General features: G+C 40.9%; 2 protein-coding genes across 2 annotated transcripts; both read right to left on the bottom strand.

The window, feature by feature from the left end:
- Window positions 1-904: 904 nt before the first annotated feature.
- hmx4 (H6 family homeobox 4) lies at window positions 905-2,693 on the bottom strand. The gene is made up of 2 exons (XM_047578701.1): window positions 2,278-2,693; window positions 905-2,134 (listed from the first exon to the last, which is right to left on the bottom strand). The coding sequence occupies exons 1-2, from the start codon at window positions 2,498-2,500 to the stop codon at window positions 1,557-1,559; spliced, it is 801 nt and encodes a 266-aa protein (XP_047434657.1). The 5' UTR covers window positions 2,501-2,693; the 3' UTR covers window positions 905-1,556.
- Window positions 2,694-3,768: 1,075 nt separating this feature from the next.
- On the bottom strand, window positions 3,769-6,683 carry hmx1 (H6 family homeobox 1). The gene is made up of 2 exons (XM_047578756.1): window positions 6,042-6,683; window positions 3,769-4,881 (listed from the first exon to the last, which is right to left on the bottom strand). The coding sequence occupies exons 1-2, from the start codon at window positions 6,328-6,330 to the stop codon at window positions 4,265-4,267; spliced, it is 906 nt and encodes a 301-aa protein (XP_047434712.1). The 5' UTR covers window positions 6,331-6,683; the 3' UTR covers window positions 3,769-4,264.
- Between the last annotated feature and the right edge of the window lie 7,843 nt (window positions 6,684-14,526).

Raw genomic sequence — 14,526 nt, 5'->3', positions numbered from 1 at the left:
TCTAGCTTATGAGGAATGAATGCTGGCTTGACTTCACAGGAGTGGGAACACAACTTTCCACTGTGAACACTTTAAATTATGCTAACTGTGGGTGTATATTGGTCTGTGGCTGTGTCACGACACCAGAGCGACCGCTGGGAGATTAAGCCCTCTTGCTCCAAAACTTGGGAAGTGATGTGCTTCACCTCCTGTCAGAATCCGTCCATCACTTCCTTCTTGGATCACAATTTTTTCATAATGTTTTAATTTCTCAGCACAGAACTAGCCCTTCGCTGTATCTCTGATACAGAGGTAAGTAAATGACCTCTTCATGCAGTGACACAGAAATTAAGAAGGCTTACTGTGGACAGTGTGAAATAATCCTTTAACAATAGTTGATCAGTATTTTTGTTGAGGGCGAATGAACACCACGTCACCATGACATCATGTCATGTTTTATATAAAATATGACAGTTATTATTAGATTAATAGTTGCAGCTATGAGTTTGATTTGATATTGACATCCGCATTTTTCCACTGAGACATACTGAGGTTACTTCAGTGGCCTGTGACGGTGTGTATAAGGTTATTTTTGATTAGGGCTGTAAGGTTTTTAATAAACACTACTGAATTTCTGCACATTTTATACCATTTTATACACTGCTTTCCCTTTTTAATTTATTTTGGGCCTACGACAAATTTACATCAAGCAGCCTTTACGGAGAGTACTTAGTGAGATCTGTTAAATCGTTCAGTAACTCTTGTTGAGGTTTGTCATTTTAGTCGTCTATGTCAACGCAGCAACTTATATTAAAAGGAAAAAGATACAGCAAAAACTGCTGCCTGGCCATACCTGTAAAAAAAAAAAAAAAAAAAAACTATAATAAACTAAGAATGACTGAAACACGGTTTTCCTCAGAATACGGATTCAGTCCTGAAAAATATTTCTTGAATGAGGATATTTTAATTATAGTTTCAGTTAAAGGTGTAAGGAGCCTATAGGCAAATGTGGAATAAATCAAGTACAGTAAGATACTCAAAAAAAAAACAGGAAAAAAACACATGCGTGCAACAGAATAAAATGTTAATTACATTCATTTAAATACATAGATAATTTTAGTAATTCAGAATTCATTATGGTACAGGAAATGCATGCAAATTGTTAGGCTATAGTAATTTCTTTGGTGGCTTAGGCTGCTGGAAATGCTGTTGTCAATAATAATAATAATAATAATAATAACAATAATAATAACGTAATGTAAACAATAAAATGTTGTAAATTCTACTGCTTTAGGCCCCTCAGGCTTTCAGTAGCATAGCCTGGTATATTCTATAAAGGGCTAGGTGTAAGAAACAGGTTAAGTGTCCGGTCTACAAAACCCAGGATTTGACAGAAAATAAATAATTCAGATAATATTTTTATTTGATATGTAACGATTCCTCTGCCATTGTACTTGCAGTCTTCACAAAGAGTTAAGGCCGCAGGACCGGCCCCATCATCCAAACACGGTAAATGCTTGAAAGTTGGCAACGGACCACCGAAAGTGTCTCTTTGACGCCGAGACATCTCAAAACTATCATACGTCCCCGTCATACAGGCTGAAGTACTTGCTGGCGTTTGAGAAGCAGAGGTAAGGCGTGCTACTCCCCGGGTACACCACGGGCAGAGGCATGGGCAGCAGACATCTCCCCAGCAAGTTGCTCTCTTTGTACAGGGCCGGGAGCTGCCCCACCACCACGGGCTTTCCAGTCTCGGGGAAATCGCTAACTGGTCCGTCGATTTCGGTCGAGATTTGTCGTTTCAATTTATTCCTGCGGTTCTGGAACCATATTTTCACCTGGGTCTCCGTGAGCTGCAGGGAACTGGCGAGGCAAGCGCGCTCTGCGCTGCTCAGATAACGTTTCATGTCGAAGGTGGACTCCAACTGAAAAATCTGTCTCTTGGAAAAAATAGTGCGAGTTTTCTTTTTCGTTATCATTTTGTTCTTTTTGCCCGGGCTCCCTCCTTTGTTGGAGTCCGTGGCCGCGGTGGTTGAGCTGCTGTCGTCGCAGCTGCTGTCCCCGCTCTCGAAGCGCGTCTCCGCCGACTTCCTCTGGTTTCCGCGGCTGATGACGACCGAGTCCGCTGCCCCGCTGCAGTCTGTGATCTGCAACTCTGCAACAAAATCACACTTCATTAACTCGCCGTGTTCAAGACTGAAACAATGACCTGGAAATGTAAATATCGGTGCACGCGAGCCGTCCGTAAGGGTGGTAGATCACCCAGGGTGCAAACTGCGTGCTCGAACAAACTCTTACCTCGTTCGTTAAGCCTGCTGTCCGGGTCCTGCCTCTGCTGGACTCCTTTCTCCTCACGGTGGCTCTGGAAATCATCTTTACGCATCGCCGTGGCCAGTTCATCCTGCAGTCCGCCTGGGTGACAACTGTCACAGTTTCTCCCGCTGGTCTTGAGGTTGAGGATGTTGTCAATGGTGAATTTCAGAGAGGCGGCGGGTCGACATGGCGCTTCTACCTTGTTCATATTCTCCAAGGCGTTAGTCCTCTTTTGTTTACTTCCTCGACTCAATTCGTCCTTATCTCTAAACGGGGACGCTAATCTCACCACTAACGTCCGAACACTCTGCCAACCATAGCAGCAGCCACTGAGCAGACACTGCCAGGCAGGCTGCGCTCTGCTTGCAGCGCTACTCCACACACCGGATGGAGCGCCGTGTCCACGCTGATTGGTCCAGCAGAACGTGCACTGTGGACCAATAAACGCGAGGGAATAGGAGGAGAAAGGAGGACAGGAGCGTGTCGTTGTTCCCTCCCTTTCCACACTCCCCCCACCCACCCCCACCAACACACACACACACACACACACGCACACACACCGCACACTTCTACGACTGACTTTCTTCCTCATACATCTGCTGATGGGACAGCCACGATCCGGAGACACACAGGGCCCCCAATATAATAAAGAATAATTTAATTTCACAGTTTTTTCACACCATACACAGTAGCCTCTGTGCACATTTGGTATTGGCCGTTTCCACACTCTTTCTGCACAATCTGGGTTCCCAACTTCGTTAAGTTATGATCAAGATGGCAAAGTGGGTTATTATTTTTGAACACCGGTATAGTTTTATCAATGAAATTTCCACGTCATATTGTGATGCAGTTTTGCAGTTTGTTTGGATTCAATGTGGTTTTCTTTGTATGATTACCTTTGTGTTTTTATGTTTTTAATTATTTCAGTGAGACGTTTTGCGTTCGCGTGTATCTATGATACTTGTATATGCTGTTTAATCCATACCTTATAGATCACCGACGGGCCTACATTTAAAATATATATATATATTAAATACATAAATAAGTAACTAAATCACGTCTGTCCTTGAAACTTTTGCGTAACCACTATCATAGCATGAAATAAGAAAATATTTGTTTGTATAGAAATGTACTCGTTTTTCAGTCTGTCTATTTTATTTATTTTATTTTATTTTTTAATCAAATAGATGTAGAAACTTTTTTCCAAAATAGGGCGAAAGAGGGTTCCTTAAAATATCTTTCAGCCGCTGGCAGATGGATACAGAACGAGCATTTCTGAACATATATTGTGTATTTTATATTCCTTTATTATTACATAAAGTAAAGCACTATTATTGCATCTGCTATATATAGATGGAGTAACGCGTGGCGGAGAGAGACCAGCTTACTTACCAGAAACCCTCAAGTAGTGTATAAAGGTAAACTTTTTCATTTGTGAAAAAGGCATACAAATTTAGGTTTTTGGTCAAAAAACAAACACACACACGCTATGGATCCACTTCATAGAGGCGAGATGAGTGACCCTGCATGACATGAAGCCATGGTTCAGGTCCCCTGAATGTAAACAAACAACAGAAAGCGGATCATTTAGTGCTTGATTTGTATTCATTTATTACGTGAAAAAGTGACAAAGTTGGAAAAAAAATCTGATCTGTGACTTTAAATATAAAAAATTGCAAAAATATGTGTGTATTCAAACATACAGTACATGAACAGGTATGGCCTCCCTGGCCCTCTGCCTTGCCGTCCTTGGCTGCTAAAATAGTTAACCACTGTGTAAAGATCACAGACTCTTGTGGAAGCTTATGAAGATAAATATCACTTTGTGTAGTAATCACGGACTCTGCAGGTTGTATCTTTGGATGCAGGAAAAAAACACTTTTCTGCTGCATTGGGGGTTATTGCACAGTTAATGTTACCCAGGTGGATTTATATCAATAACAACGAGTTTAAGAACAGTGCTGAATAGTCTTTACACCAAGCCGGTCATCTGCGATCTCAGCATGCTCATGGAGTGAGCAAACGACGACAGAGGGTAGCTGATGGAGCTGGAGAAGCCGGGTTGAGATACTGGATGCCCGCTTAGGCTGAAACCTAGTGCGGCAGTGGGTGTGGGTCCTTCGTGATAAAGGATAGGCACCCTGACAATCCTCTGGGTCGAGTTTGGGATGTGTACCGCCTCCAGATCAGCCGCCAACTGTCTCTTCCACTTATTCCTCCGGTTCTGAAACCAGATTTTTACCTGAGTCTCTGTCAGGTGGAGAGATGCGGCCAAGCTCGCCCTCTCCGAGCTACTCAGATAGCGCTTCACGTCAAAAGTGGACTCCAGCTGAAACACCTGGCTACGGCTGAACACGGTGCGCGTCTTCTTCTTCCGGATTGAGCTCGGGTCTGAGGAGGCGTCTTGCTCTGACCGTGCACCAAACGCGTTCTGCACGTCCTCGTTGTCGTCAGTTAGGTTGCTGTCGCCCGTTTTCCTGTCGGTTTCGTCGCTACTCTCGGTTATTGGCTCTGACATAGCAGGTGAATCCCTGTCACTGGCAGATATTGAGCAGCAGGGATCCTCTGAACTTGTAATGTCCCTTGGACCTGGTAGACAAATCAACAACGTTAGTCGTTAAACAGAGAAACGTAACTTTTGTAAACTTTCAGTGATCTTGATTCGGCTTTTGACTATGTGTGTGTCTTTAAAATATTTTTATGTGATCAGTCATGTCAGAATAAACCAATTCCCCGGGAAAAAATAACCACTACCTACCTAAACACAACACCAGAAACACGATAGAAGAATAAAAACGTTGCGTAACTGTTGAAATCATTTATTTAAAATCAACTTTATTTGTGTGTTTGTCCTTTCCTCAAAAGACAGTTGAAATGTTAGCAAAGTTTATGCGCAGCAAGGAGCTACTTTAGGCCCAACCACATCACAGATTTACATTTATAATAAAAGCTAATATCATAGTTAGGTAATACCGATCTTATGTGCGGGCATCATTATTTACATGTGGCTCCCGTCACACGTGAACACAACATAGCGCCGCTGAAATTGTAAAATCAAAGTATCTGTCTGTACACACAAAAATAATGGGCATCTTGTTTTGTTGTTTGGTGTGTTTAAAATCATATTGACGAACAGTCCTGCTGTATTTGTTTTTGGTTGTTTTCTTATGTTGGTGCGTAATCCTCAAACCGTCAGTGAATCATGTAATGTGGAGGAGGGTGGATTTCGCTTATGAGACATGAAAAAAAATATGTTTATTTGACAGGCCGATGCGCATGTCAGCCTCTGGTCTATAAAAGATTAAAAACTAACACGTTACATATCAGGTGCATGGTAGCCTTCAAAGAGGAAGTGAAGGTGAGTGATCTGCTGCCAGCAGTCAGATTCACGTTTCTTTGTTGTATTTAAGGTACACTGATGTATGAATAACAGTTGCATATGTGATCTCAAAGTTTAGATCAGACACAATAAACCCGCGCTGCTGTTCGTTCGACTCTTTGCCATTACATTATTCTGAAATCTAAACTATGCCGTTCATTCTTGTATCAGATGATGTAGTAAATTGGCATTTTTTGCTGACAAATATGGTCAGATGCATGCGACAAACTGTCAGTGCTAGGAAACTGCACTAAGAGGTTAAAATGCCCCAAGCATAATCAGGCCTGAAACGTTTTACATTTGTTCCTTGAATGTGTGTGTATATATACACATATATATCCAGGACACATGCAGTCCATTCTGTACTCACTGTGTGGCGTTTCCAAAGCTCTGAAGTTCAAGATATTCCCCCCGCGGCACAGCGACGGCGAGTCTCTGTAAGAGGACCACGCTGTGGAGCTGGAACCATCGGGCGCTGTAGCGCTCGTATCGGCGTGTATGTCGCGATCGGCCGACCCTCTCTCTTCACCAGCGTGCACTCCACCTCTGTCCGACATCGACTCCAGCCCATTCGTCCCCTTGCCCAAAAGATTCTCAATAAAAAAGGATGACGCCCTTGATGAAGTGGGAGCCCGGTTGTCCGTCAGCTTCTCCTGCATGATTTTCCCCCGATGTCACAGAGCTATTGCGCAGAAGCCAGCGGATTACCTAGTGAACTCTCTTTAAGGCAATCTAAAGTCCAAACAATCATTTCAAGCGTCTCTGCCTCTGCGTTGCGGTCCGACGGGGAGTCATGGCCGAGACGGGGGTCTCCTCGGTGCCAGCGGGAAGCGAGGGAGTCCGAGAGATGGACGCAGCAGTACGGTGAAACGTCAAGTCTAACGATTAATGACCGAGGACATCCAGCGATTGGACGAGCACGATAGCAAATGGGGGTTTCCAAGGAAAGGAGAATTACTGTCTCATGCGTCAGCCGCGTTTGCTGCTGCGGCTCCTGCTGCAGCGTGAGATAGTTGGAGAGAGAGTGAGCTAGAGAGAGAGAGTGTGTGTGTATGTGTTCACATGTAGGCCCGTCCCCTCGAGGCCCCGCACACAGGAGGAAAACCTCTGTTCGTGTTACAGCACGGTTTATTTGGGTCAATTACGGTGCGAATCAAAATAAAGATCCGCCAGGGAACAGCGTGGAGTATATCAAATATAAGAGTTGCGCGTGTGTGTCGTATCTATACACTTTTACGCTCTTAACAAAATTCACTTGATTTAGACGTCCATAAAACCAGTACACGGTTTTAGATAGCTTTGTCGGCAACTTGCAGATGTGAGTATTTCGGTATTATGGTAAAACAACCTAGCGCTGGTTCAAAGTGGCAAGATTTGTTCTACAGTTACAATTTTTGAACACGTCTTCACTGAACCGTGTAAAATGGGACTAAATACGCTGCGTCTCCACTGTCAAAGGTTATCCAAACTTTGCGTAATGGTTCGAATATTCCTTATAATAAGCCTTTGTGCTACATGCGCTGCGTGGTTTAATGAAGCCTAACTAAAACCCGTATTTTAAGATATGGATTTGTAGAATCATTGCCAGTATCTTTATTCCAGCCGAAGGTTCCCTTAGTCTATGTGAAGCAGCCTACGCTATTAAAAAGTTCCAAGGAATGAAGTAAAAATTGCGCAAATATGAATAGTCTTTTTTTGTTAACGTAGCATTTGATGCTGCGGCTTCTTGACCTCCAGGGAGGCATACTGGATTCCGTATATGGTCATAAACAAACATGAATATATCGAATGCTTCCTAAAGGGTTGTCTCGTTGTTTCACAATGAATCCTCTGTAGACTTCTGACGTAGTCTTGGTTTTATTATTTATTTATTACTCATCTTACGGTACAAACATACACAGGATGTTTATTTGTTGGAAACGTGGTAGTATACTTTTAATCAGCCATTGCCTATATTAAGATAACCTTGTCAGTCCTGAATCATCTGAAATATTTAAATAAGTGCTGACGGGCGTCTTTACCCTTTTCGTTGAAATGGCAGGACATTTGATCTTTTATTTCCCTCAATGGAGTCTGCGGCTCTGACCTTTAACTTTAACTCTCTCTCTCTCCCTCCCTCTCTCCCTCCCCCTTCCACTCCTTTTCTCTTCCTACTTCTTTTCCCCCCTCTCTCTCTCCTGTCCCCAAGGCTAGACTTAGCCTTTGACAGAGGATCGGCGGCCGACAATGCTGCTTTTCAACCTAACACTCAGAGCAGACAACAGTAACATGAGCCGTGTGTTGAAGTGCCTTGCACCTGACTTGTAATATCGACGACGCGCCGCTGGGTGATTTAGGTTTGCGTTTTGCTGTCTCCCCCATGGGGCCAAAAAGTAACTCCTGTTCAACTGAGAGAGCTTTGAAAATTATAAAAAATAATATAATAAAATAAATCAAATAATAAAACCTACAGTTTAATTTCACAAGACATTTTAGTGGATCGTACATCCCTATCGAATAAATAACTTATCGAACAAACTGAAATATGTGAACATTTCGAATAAATAGGTGCGTTATGTTTAGTGCAGTGTAGCCCAGATAATTATCAAATGATAAAGTCAGGTTGAGGCTGTACCTGATAATAATTCTACACATGATCTGCAAGGAAATGTTCATTACAATTACGGCGGAAGGGAAATCTGAACAAAAACCAATAACAAAAATACAGCAAGTTCGTTTTTGACCAAATAAATAAATAAATATATTACTTGGATCCTACAGAATAGAACTTTGAATAACAACAATAATATATTCAGTTTAAGACTGAACATAAGTAAATTATATGACACCATATATATATATTTTTTTACACATACGCGTATTGTTATGCTAAACAGTTTTCAGATGATTTGTGTTTTTCTCTCTCTCTCAAGGCCCAAATATATGATTAGTATTATTACCAATCTAATGTTTAAAAACTTTTCAGGAGTGACATTGAAGGGTCATGAAACATGTTAAACTGGGCAACATCCTGACCCTCATTCACGTGTGATTCAAACACATCCTGCTACATACATGCAATGTAACGGATCACTCATCACTACCATTAACTTTATATCCATTAAAGTATAAATTTGCATGTACGTGTGTATTTTACATCTCTCCTTGAAGGTGTTTGTGGTGTTAAAGCCCCACATTAGATCAGGTTTCTCTGTGTACACCATGCCGTCTGAACGATGTGGCACCCTGGCCAGCACCCCTGCACTTGGGGCCGTCAGCCCAGACCCTAAGGCCCCTCACTCACTTTTCTCTCTTACTCTGCTCCCGCCTCTCTCGTCTTTCTCTGATCCTCATGCAGCCTGGCATGCCCTTTGCTTTATAAGGCCTGCTCCGCAGCCCCCCTCCAATCCACCACGGCTTTACCACAGAAAATCATATCATCAGCAGGAGCTCCGGGAGACAGCTGCATCAAATTGAGCATGTTTCTCCAGTTGGCGCTGGTGAGTGTTTTCCAGCCCTCGGTGCTGCCAGGCCTGTGAGAAGCGAAGCAGTTTGTGTTATTATTATCCAAGAGAAGTCCTCAGTGAGATGGCACTGGAGCAAAATGGCAGGGTTTTTTGAAAAGCAAATTGACTGTGCATAACATGAATTATATGGTTATATGTAAATCTTGCACTGTAAAATATTTTCCAATGCTTTTGTTGACTGCTGAACACAGCCTGTTTTGTTCAGAGGTGTGATTATTTTAGTTTAAAGAATAACTTTCTATTTACTGTCTGCTTTTCTGCTCGCAGTATTTTTAGTGAAATACATTCTTACTTCACATAACATAATTAGTTCATTATTTTTTACGAATCTGCAAAAATAATCTGTAAAGTTTCCTAGGTTTAATCATAGTTCTATACCAGCTGTTAATCCATCAAATATGATTTCAATGGCCTTGGAGTATATCATTTTCTGTAAGGGTTAATAGTCAATGAAAGTAAAGTCAGTTGGACCAAGTCCAGTTATACTGGGGGCAGTGAGGCAGGCGCAGACAAGCAGGCTGTGCATCTCCTTTGGGGCATTTTTGCAACTCTCTTTACCTTATGATGTCCACGGAGTGACTCATGAAGTATAGTGACCTCGGCTGGCTTTAATTTGAGGTGATGTAAGGTTGCACAAGCTCCTGCACATGTATCGGTAAAACAAGGAAAACAAAGACATTCACTTCCACAGGGGGACAAACAAATAGCACACAGCTAAAGTTTATCAGAACTGGCCGTCGAGATGTGGATATTAGAGGATGACAGTCACTAGGACACTTGCCTTGTGTTTGTTGGGGACCCTCCCATTTCTGACAGGACTCAATGCACCTTAGGATTTGATATGTCACATTCAGAGTGAATTATCAGATCAGCAGTGACAAAAACTACCTTGCAGCATGCTGGTTAGAAAGCACCAACACAGCTTTCTTGCATAAATGTAATAGTCTGTTAAAACAGATTAATGTTCAGGTTATGTTTCTATTCTGCCTGCAGCAGGAGTAGAATAAAGCAGAGTACCCAGTAGATCATGTCACTAGTTCTGAAGTACTGTATAATAAAAGCTAATCATAATTGAATGAAGATGTCCTCCTATCTCCTCCCTATAGTTAAGTTCTTGCAAATCTCTGACAGTTTCACTCTCTAAGTGAATCTCATTGCATACCTACTTACTCTAACTGGCAAGTCAGCTAAGCTGGGCTGTGCTAGCTCTGGCATTAATAATTCACTGTACATAAGAAGTTGATGCAGCAGAGTTCGTTCTCATTGATATTAGCCGAGGTGAGCATTCTTGGCCAGACTGCGTGACGCCAGCAGGCCAGCATAAAGTGGGCTTTAATTGCCCATAATCTGTCGTTCTCTTTCCTCTCAGTGCAAGTCAACAGCAACGTGGCCTGTGAGTGCCAGACCTTAGCAAGACATTGTTCATATCAACGTGAACCTCGCAACAATGCTTGGAAGACATTTTTGTCACAGAACCCAAAATTGCTCGAGACGATTTTGAGATTTTTTACACCCTTGCTCAGCGCTGGAATATCAAGACAGCACATTCATGTTTGGACCAGAGTTTACACATTGGGCACATTTTCGCTTCTTAACACAAACGTTAGTCATTCTGATGCACTAGATAAATATGCTAAATGTATGAAGCTTCTCTTATGAAATGTTTGCAGTTCTACTGTCTTTCCACATCTTCCACCTCAGCCCACATCTGCCCCCCTTTCATTATTAGGCATTCAGAGGCTGCTGTAACCTACTTTCATAATTGTTCTACCTCATGTATTTGTGTCAGTGGCCCACTCATTTGAAGAATACACTTTCACAGTCACAATCGACCTTAATAATGGTATTTTAAAGTTAATGAGGATCAAACCATTTAATCTCCAGTCAAACATTTAAGTTTCTGGCCAACCACGGACACTTTTTATTCCACACAGTCTGGGCTGGATTGATGAGCAGTGACATAAGTACGCCACATCAAATTATTTCCACATGGGTTTTATGGGAAGGATCGGGTGCTAAGATGAACTGCTACACCTGACTGGGATTCTATTTGTGCATTAAGGAGTTTATTATGTTATCTTGTGCTTTCTTCTGACATTTGTAACATCTGCTACACACAAATACATTACAATATCTTTTTTAGCTTTTTGGTTTTTAAAACAAATTGCTCAATTTATTAATACTGTTGCAGTAAATCTAGCAAACTTTTTTTTTTATTGTTTTATGTCTAAAATAATAATGCTAAACTTATAGTTGGGAATAAGGGAGAGTTTAAAGGGCTAATTGAAAATATAGTATGCTGCATCAGTTATTATTTTGCAATTAGTAATTTTTAACACTAGCTGATGGCAGCTCAGTGGCGCATGTACACAGTGTTTCAAACATTTCTAAATGCCGTCAATCGTTTTTCAAAGTGTTCTATAGTCAAATGATTTAAGATTATAGTAATGCCACCCAGATAATGATAATCATGGTGCACAAAAAGCATAATACACTACTTTTTGAAAGAGACATTACAGCTCACAGAATATTTCTAAACAAAATAAAAGTTCGTTAAAACGCTTGGTCAGTCTTTAATCCGGCAAGTTTAACTTCCTTCTTCGGTTTAACCACCGTTGTCAATTTATCGACTTATAAGGCCTCATGTGTCTGGAGGATTTCTAACGGGAATGTCCGTTTGTTTAACCCCTTCACGGTACGTTAACCCCTGTCAGGACGCACTCGTCAGCGCAGTACAAAGGGGCTGAAAACCGGGCACCTTTTCCTCTCGACCAGCTCTGTGCTTAAACCCAAGTCTGCTGTCCTGCTCGAAAGTATTTAGAGAGTCCCCAGTTGCAGCAATATGACTGGGGAAAATAAAACAATCTACTGGGTCATAATATAACACGGTTATAAATGCGTTGCTTTGTATAAATAAAATAAAATAAAATAAAATAAAATAAAATAAAATAAAGCTTGATTTATTTGAAGATGCCATATTATTTTTAGTGTTAGTATTCGTTTGTAAATAAAGTTCACATGTAATCGTGCACTGCCTTGGCTCAAGTTAACGGCTCGTTATCAAAAACACGATTATGTGAAATCCCCCTTTCACGCAGAAGCTGAAGTGCTCTCTGGTGATTACGTCCATGTCTCCTGGGCGAGGTGTGACATTTCCAAGTAATTTCTTACCACAGCTGAAAACACGTGGCTGGGGGACTTGCTGACCTCCAGTAATGAGCTTATGGCAAAATAGATCCCCGTGCGTACGAAGCCAAGACATGACCAGCGGCGTCCAGTACAGAGACAGAACCAGGCATTGGGATATTCCAAAAAAAAAAAAAAAAAAAAAAAAAACTCCTGCTGAAGTTGACTATTAAGTTCAATTACACCATTTGGCACAGAACCAAAAACAAAGACTAATCTTTCAGTGACCCCAAAGGCGCTCAATAACTATAAATGAAAAAAAATGAATTTAAGCATGCAGCTGTTCATTTGTGTCTTTTATAGGATATCTGGCGTCACTTAAAGTATTTCCAACTTTTCTGGTTAACTTGCTTTGTAGGAAATCATAGGCGATGTTAATTGGGGTCAGGGCAACGCCACACTCAGGTCTTTTACCTCTTTAGAAGAAGCTTAATTTACCAGGCTACCACGATGTGGCTTTAAAGTAATCCTCATAAAATAACAAACGATCTGTGCTACACTCTTCCCTCCAATAGACACCGTCATTCACAATAAACCAGTCATTCTTTGTAAATCGGATTACACATTAGATTGACCACAGTTACAAATCTTATTACATTTGCGCCATAAGTAAAAATCAAATCCATCAAAGCAAAAAAAAAAAAAAAAAAAAAAAAGTCATGTGAGTTTTTAAAGCCTGTTTTTTTCCCCCTCAGGCTGCTACAGTCTTAAGTTATTTTCTTTCTTTCTTTTCTTTTCTTTTTTTTTTTTTTTTTGGTTGGTGGGTGTGGAGGGGCATAGATTTGCTTTCCTTCTTTCCTTCCTCTTCTCATGCTCAGATGAGCGTCTATCGCGTTAAATGATCGCGTGAGAAGAGAGGAGCGCGAGAACACGCGCACAGAGAGGGGACGAGTGCGCGACCCCACAGGCCCACTTCTCCCTCTCAATTACCTGGAGCGTAGTGAACCAGGACGGCACACTGTTCATACCCTGTTCGTTTATCAACGAGTTATCTGCTGCACAGTCACGTGGTCACCACACAGACGGGTACAGTTCCACACCAAACCACGCGAGTTGACAGAAAACTCTTTTTTACGAAACCTTGGCTGGTTGTCGTGGGTTTGTTCAGCTCTGTCAGGTAGCAGGTGTTATAAACATTTGGAATTTAGCATATAAGTTTTTTCTGAACCTAAACTTTTTTTCTAAACCAGTAGCTTAAAACATCCTGATTTTTTTTCTTTTCTTTTTTTTTTTACATTTTTATGTTGTCCAATGCAAAAATAAGTTCTTCAAATATGTTTCCCTACTAAAATGGCTAAAATTGCTTTTATTATCATATTGACAATAAGTAAATGGATGAATACAAAACCAGGAATTAATATATTCAAGTTACATCATTACTGTATCATTTAAGAGAGATACAATTAAATGCATCAGTTTGAAAAACGGCCTCTCTCAAAAAGAAAAACAATCAAAAAACAAAAAACAACAATAATCAGTCTCAAAAGAGCGTTTTCTATGTTGGTGAACACTGTAAACATGAATTGAACATTTCCAGAAAACAGATACTGTATATTAAATCAGTGTTAAGCATGTTTAAATTTTTGAATCCAGTGGCCTGTGCCTCAATGCAACAATATTCTTCCTGGTTTTGTAGTGACTTGTGCACAACAACAACAAAAAACCTCAGGGGTTGCCCCGTAGCGATAATAACATTAAAAATAATAAACAGTATAAAATTCTATGCTACTTTACTTCTCTGAAAACAATGCAACACACAACTTAAACAACGTGTCAAATAACATTAACAGTATGAAGTGTGATTTAAGCAAAAACAAACATACAGCAGAATTTGATAAACTGTGTAACAGTTAATACTGTGATATTGTGACCGATTTGGTGTCAATGTTTTGCAAAGAATTTTATTTATTATTTTCTATATACTGTATACAGTTTTGGTTCTGTTTTCATCTGAACCTGTTTCATGAATGTTGACTTTTCTAGTTCCAGATATTTGGAGCATGTATTGTGAGCAATCACTGATTGAACAACAACATTTAGCAGAAATGGGAGGCTACAGTCCTGCCAGTCCTGTTGTCCTCTGTCGTTTTTATCAGTCTTTTATTCTTTTATTGAAAGTCTCCTGTGTTTCTCGCTGCTCATCTGCTGGTTTCCCTAAGTTTA

Source organism: Mugil cephalus, chromosome 2, assembly GCF_022458985.1.
Source record: "Mugil cephalus isolate CIBA_MC_2020 chromosome 2, CIBA_Mcephalus_1.1, whole genome shotgun sequence".
In the NCBI taxonomy this organism is placed as follows: Eukaryota; Metazoa; Chordata; class Actinopteri; order Mugiliformes; family Mugilidae; genus Mugil; species Mugil cephalus.
Note: the sequence above shows the minus strand (reverse complement) of the source record. Positions and strands in the feature narration are given on the sequence as shown.

Excerpts from the sequence above, each read along its gene's own strand:
- hmx4 (XM_047578701.1), bottom strand. The coding sequence starts at position 2,500 with ATGAACAAGGTAGAAGCGCCATGTCGACCCGCCGCCTCTCTGAAATTC. Across the intron at positions 2,135-2,277 it reads CAGCAGGCTTAACGAACGAG|AGTTGCAGATCACAGACTGC; the intron begins GTAAGAGTTTGT and ends ATTTTGTTGCAG.
- hmx1 (XM_047578756.1), bottom strand. The coding sequence starts at position 6,330 with ATGCAGGAGAAGCTGACGGACAACCGGGCTCCCACTTCATCAAGGGCG. Across the intron at positions 4,882-6,041 it reads AGCTTTGGAAACGCCACACA|GTCCAAGGGACATTACAAGT; the intron begins GTGAGTACAGAA and ends TTTGTCTACCAG.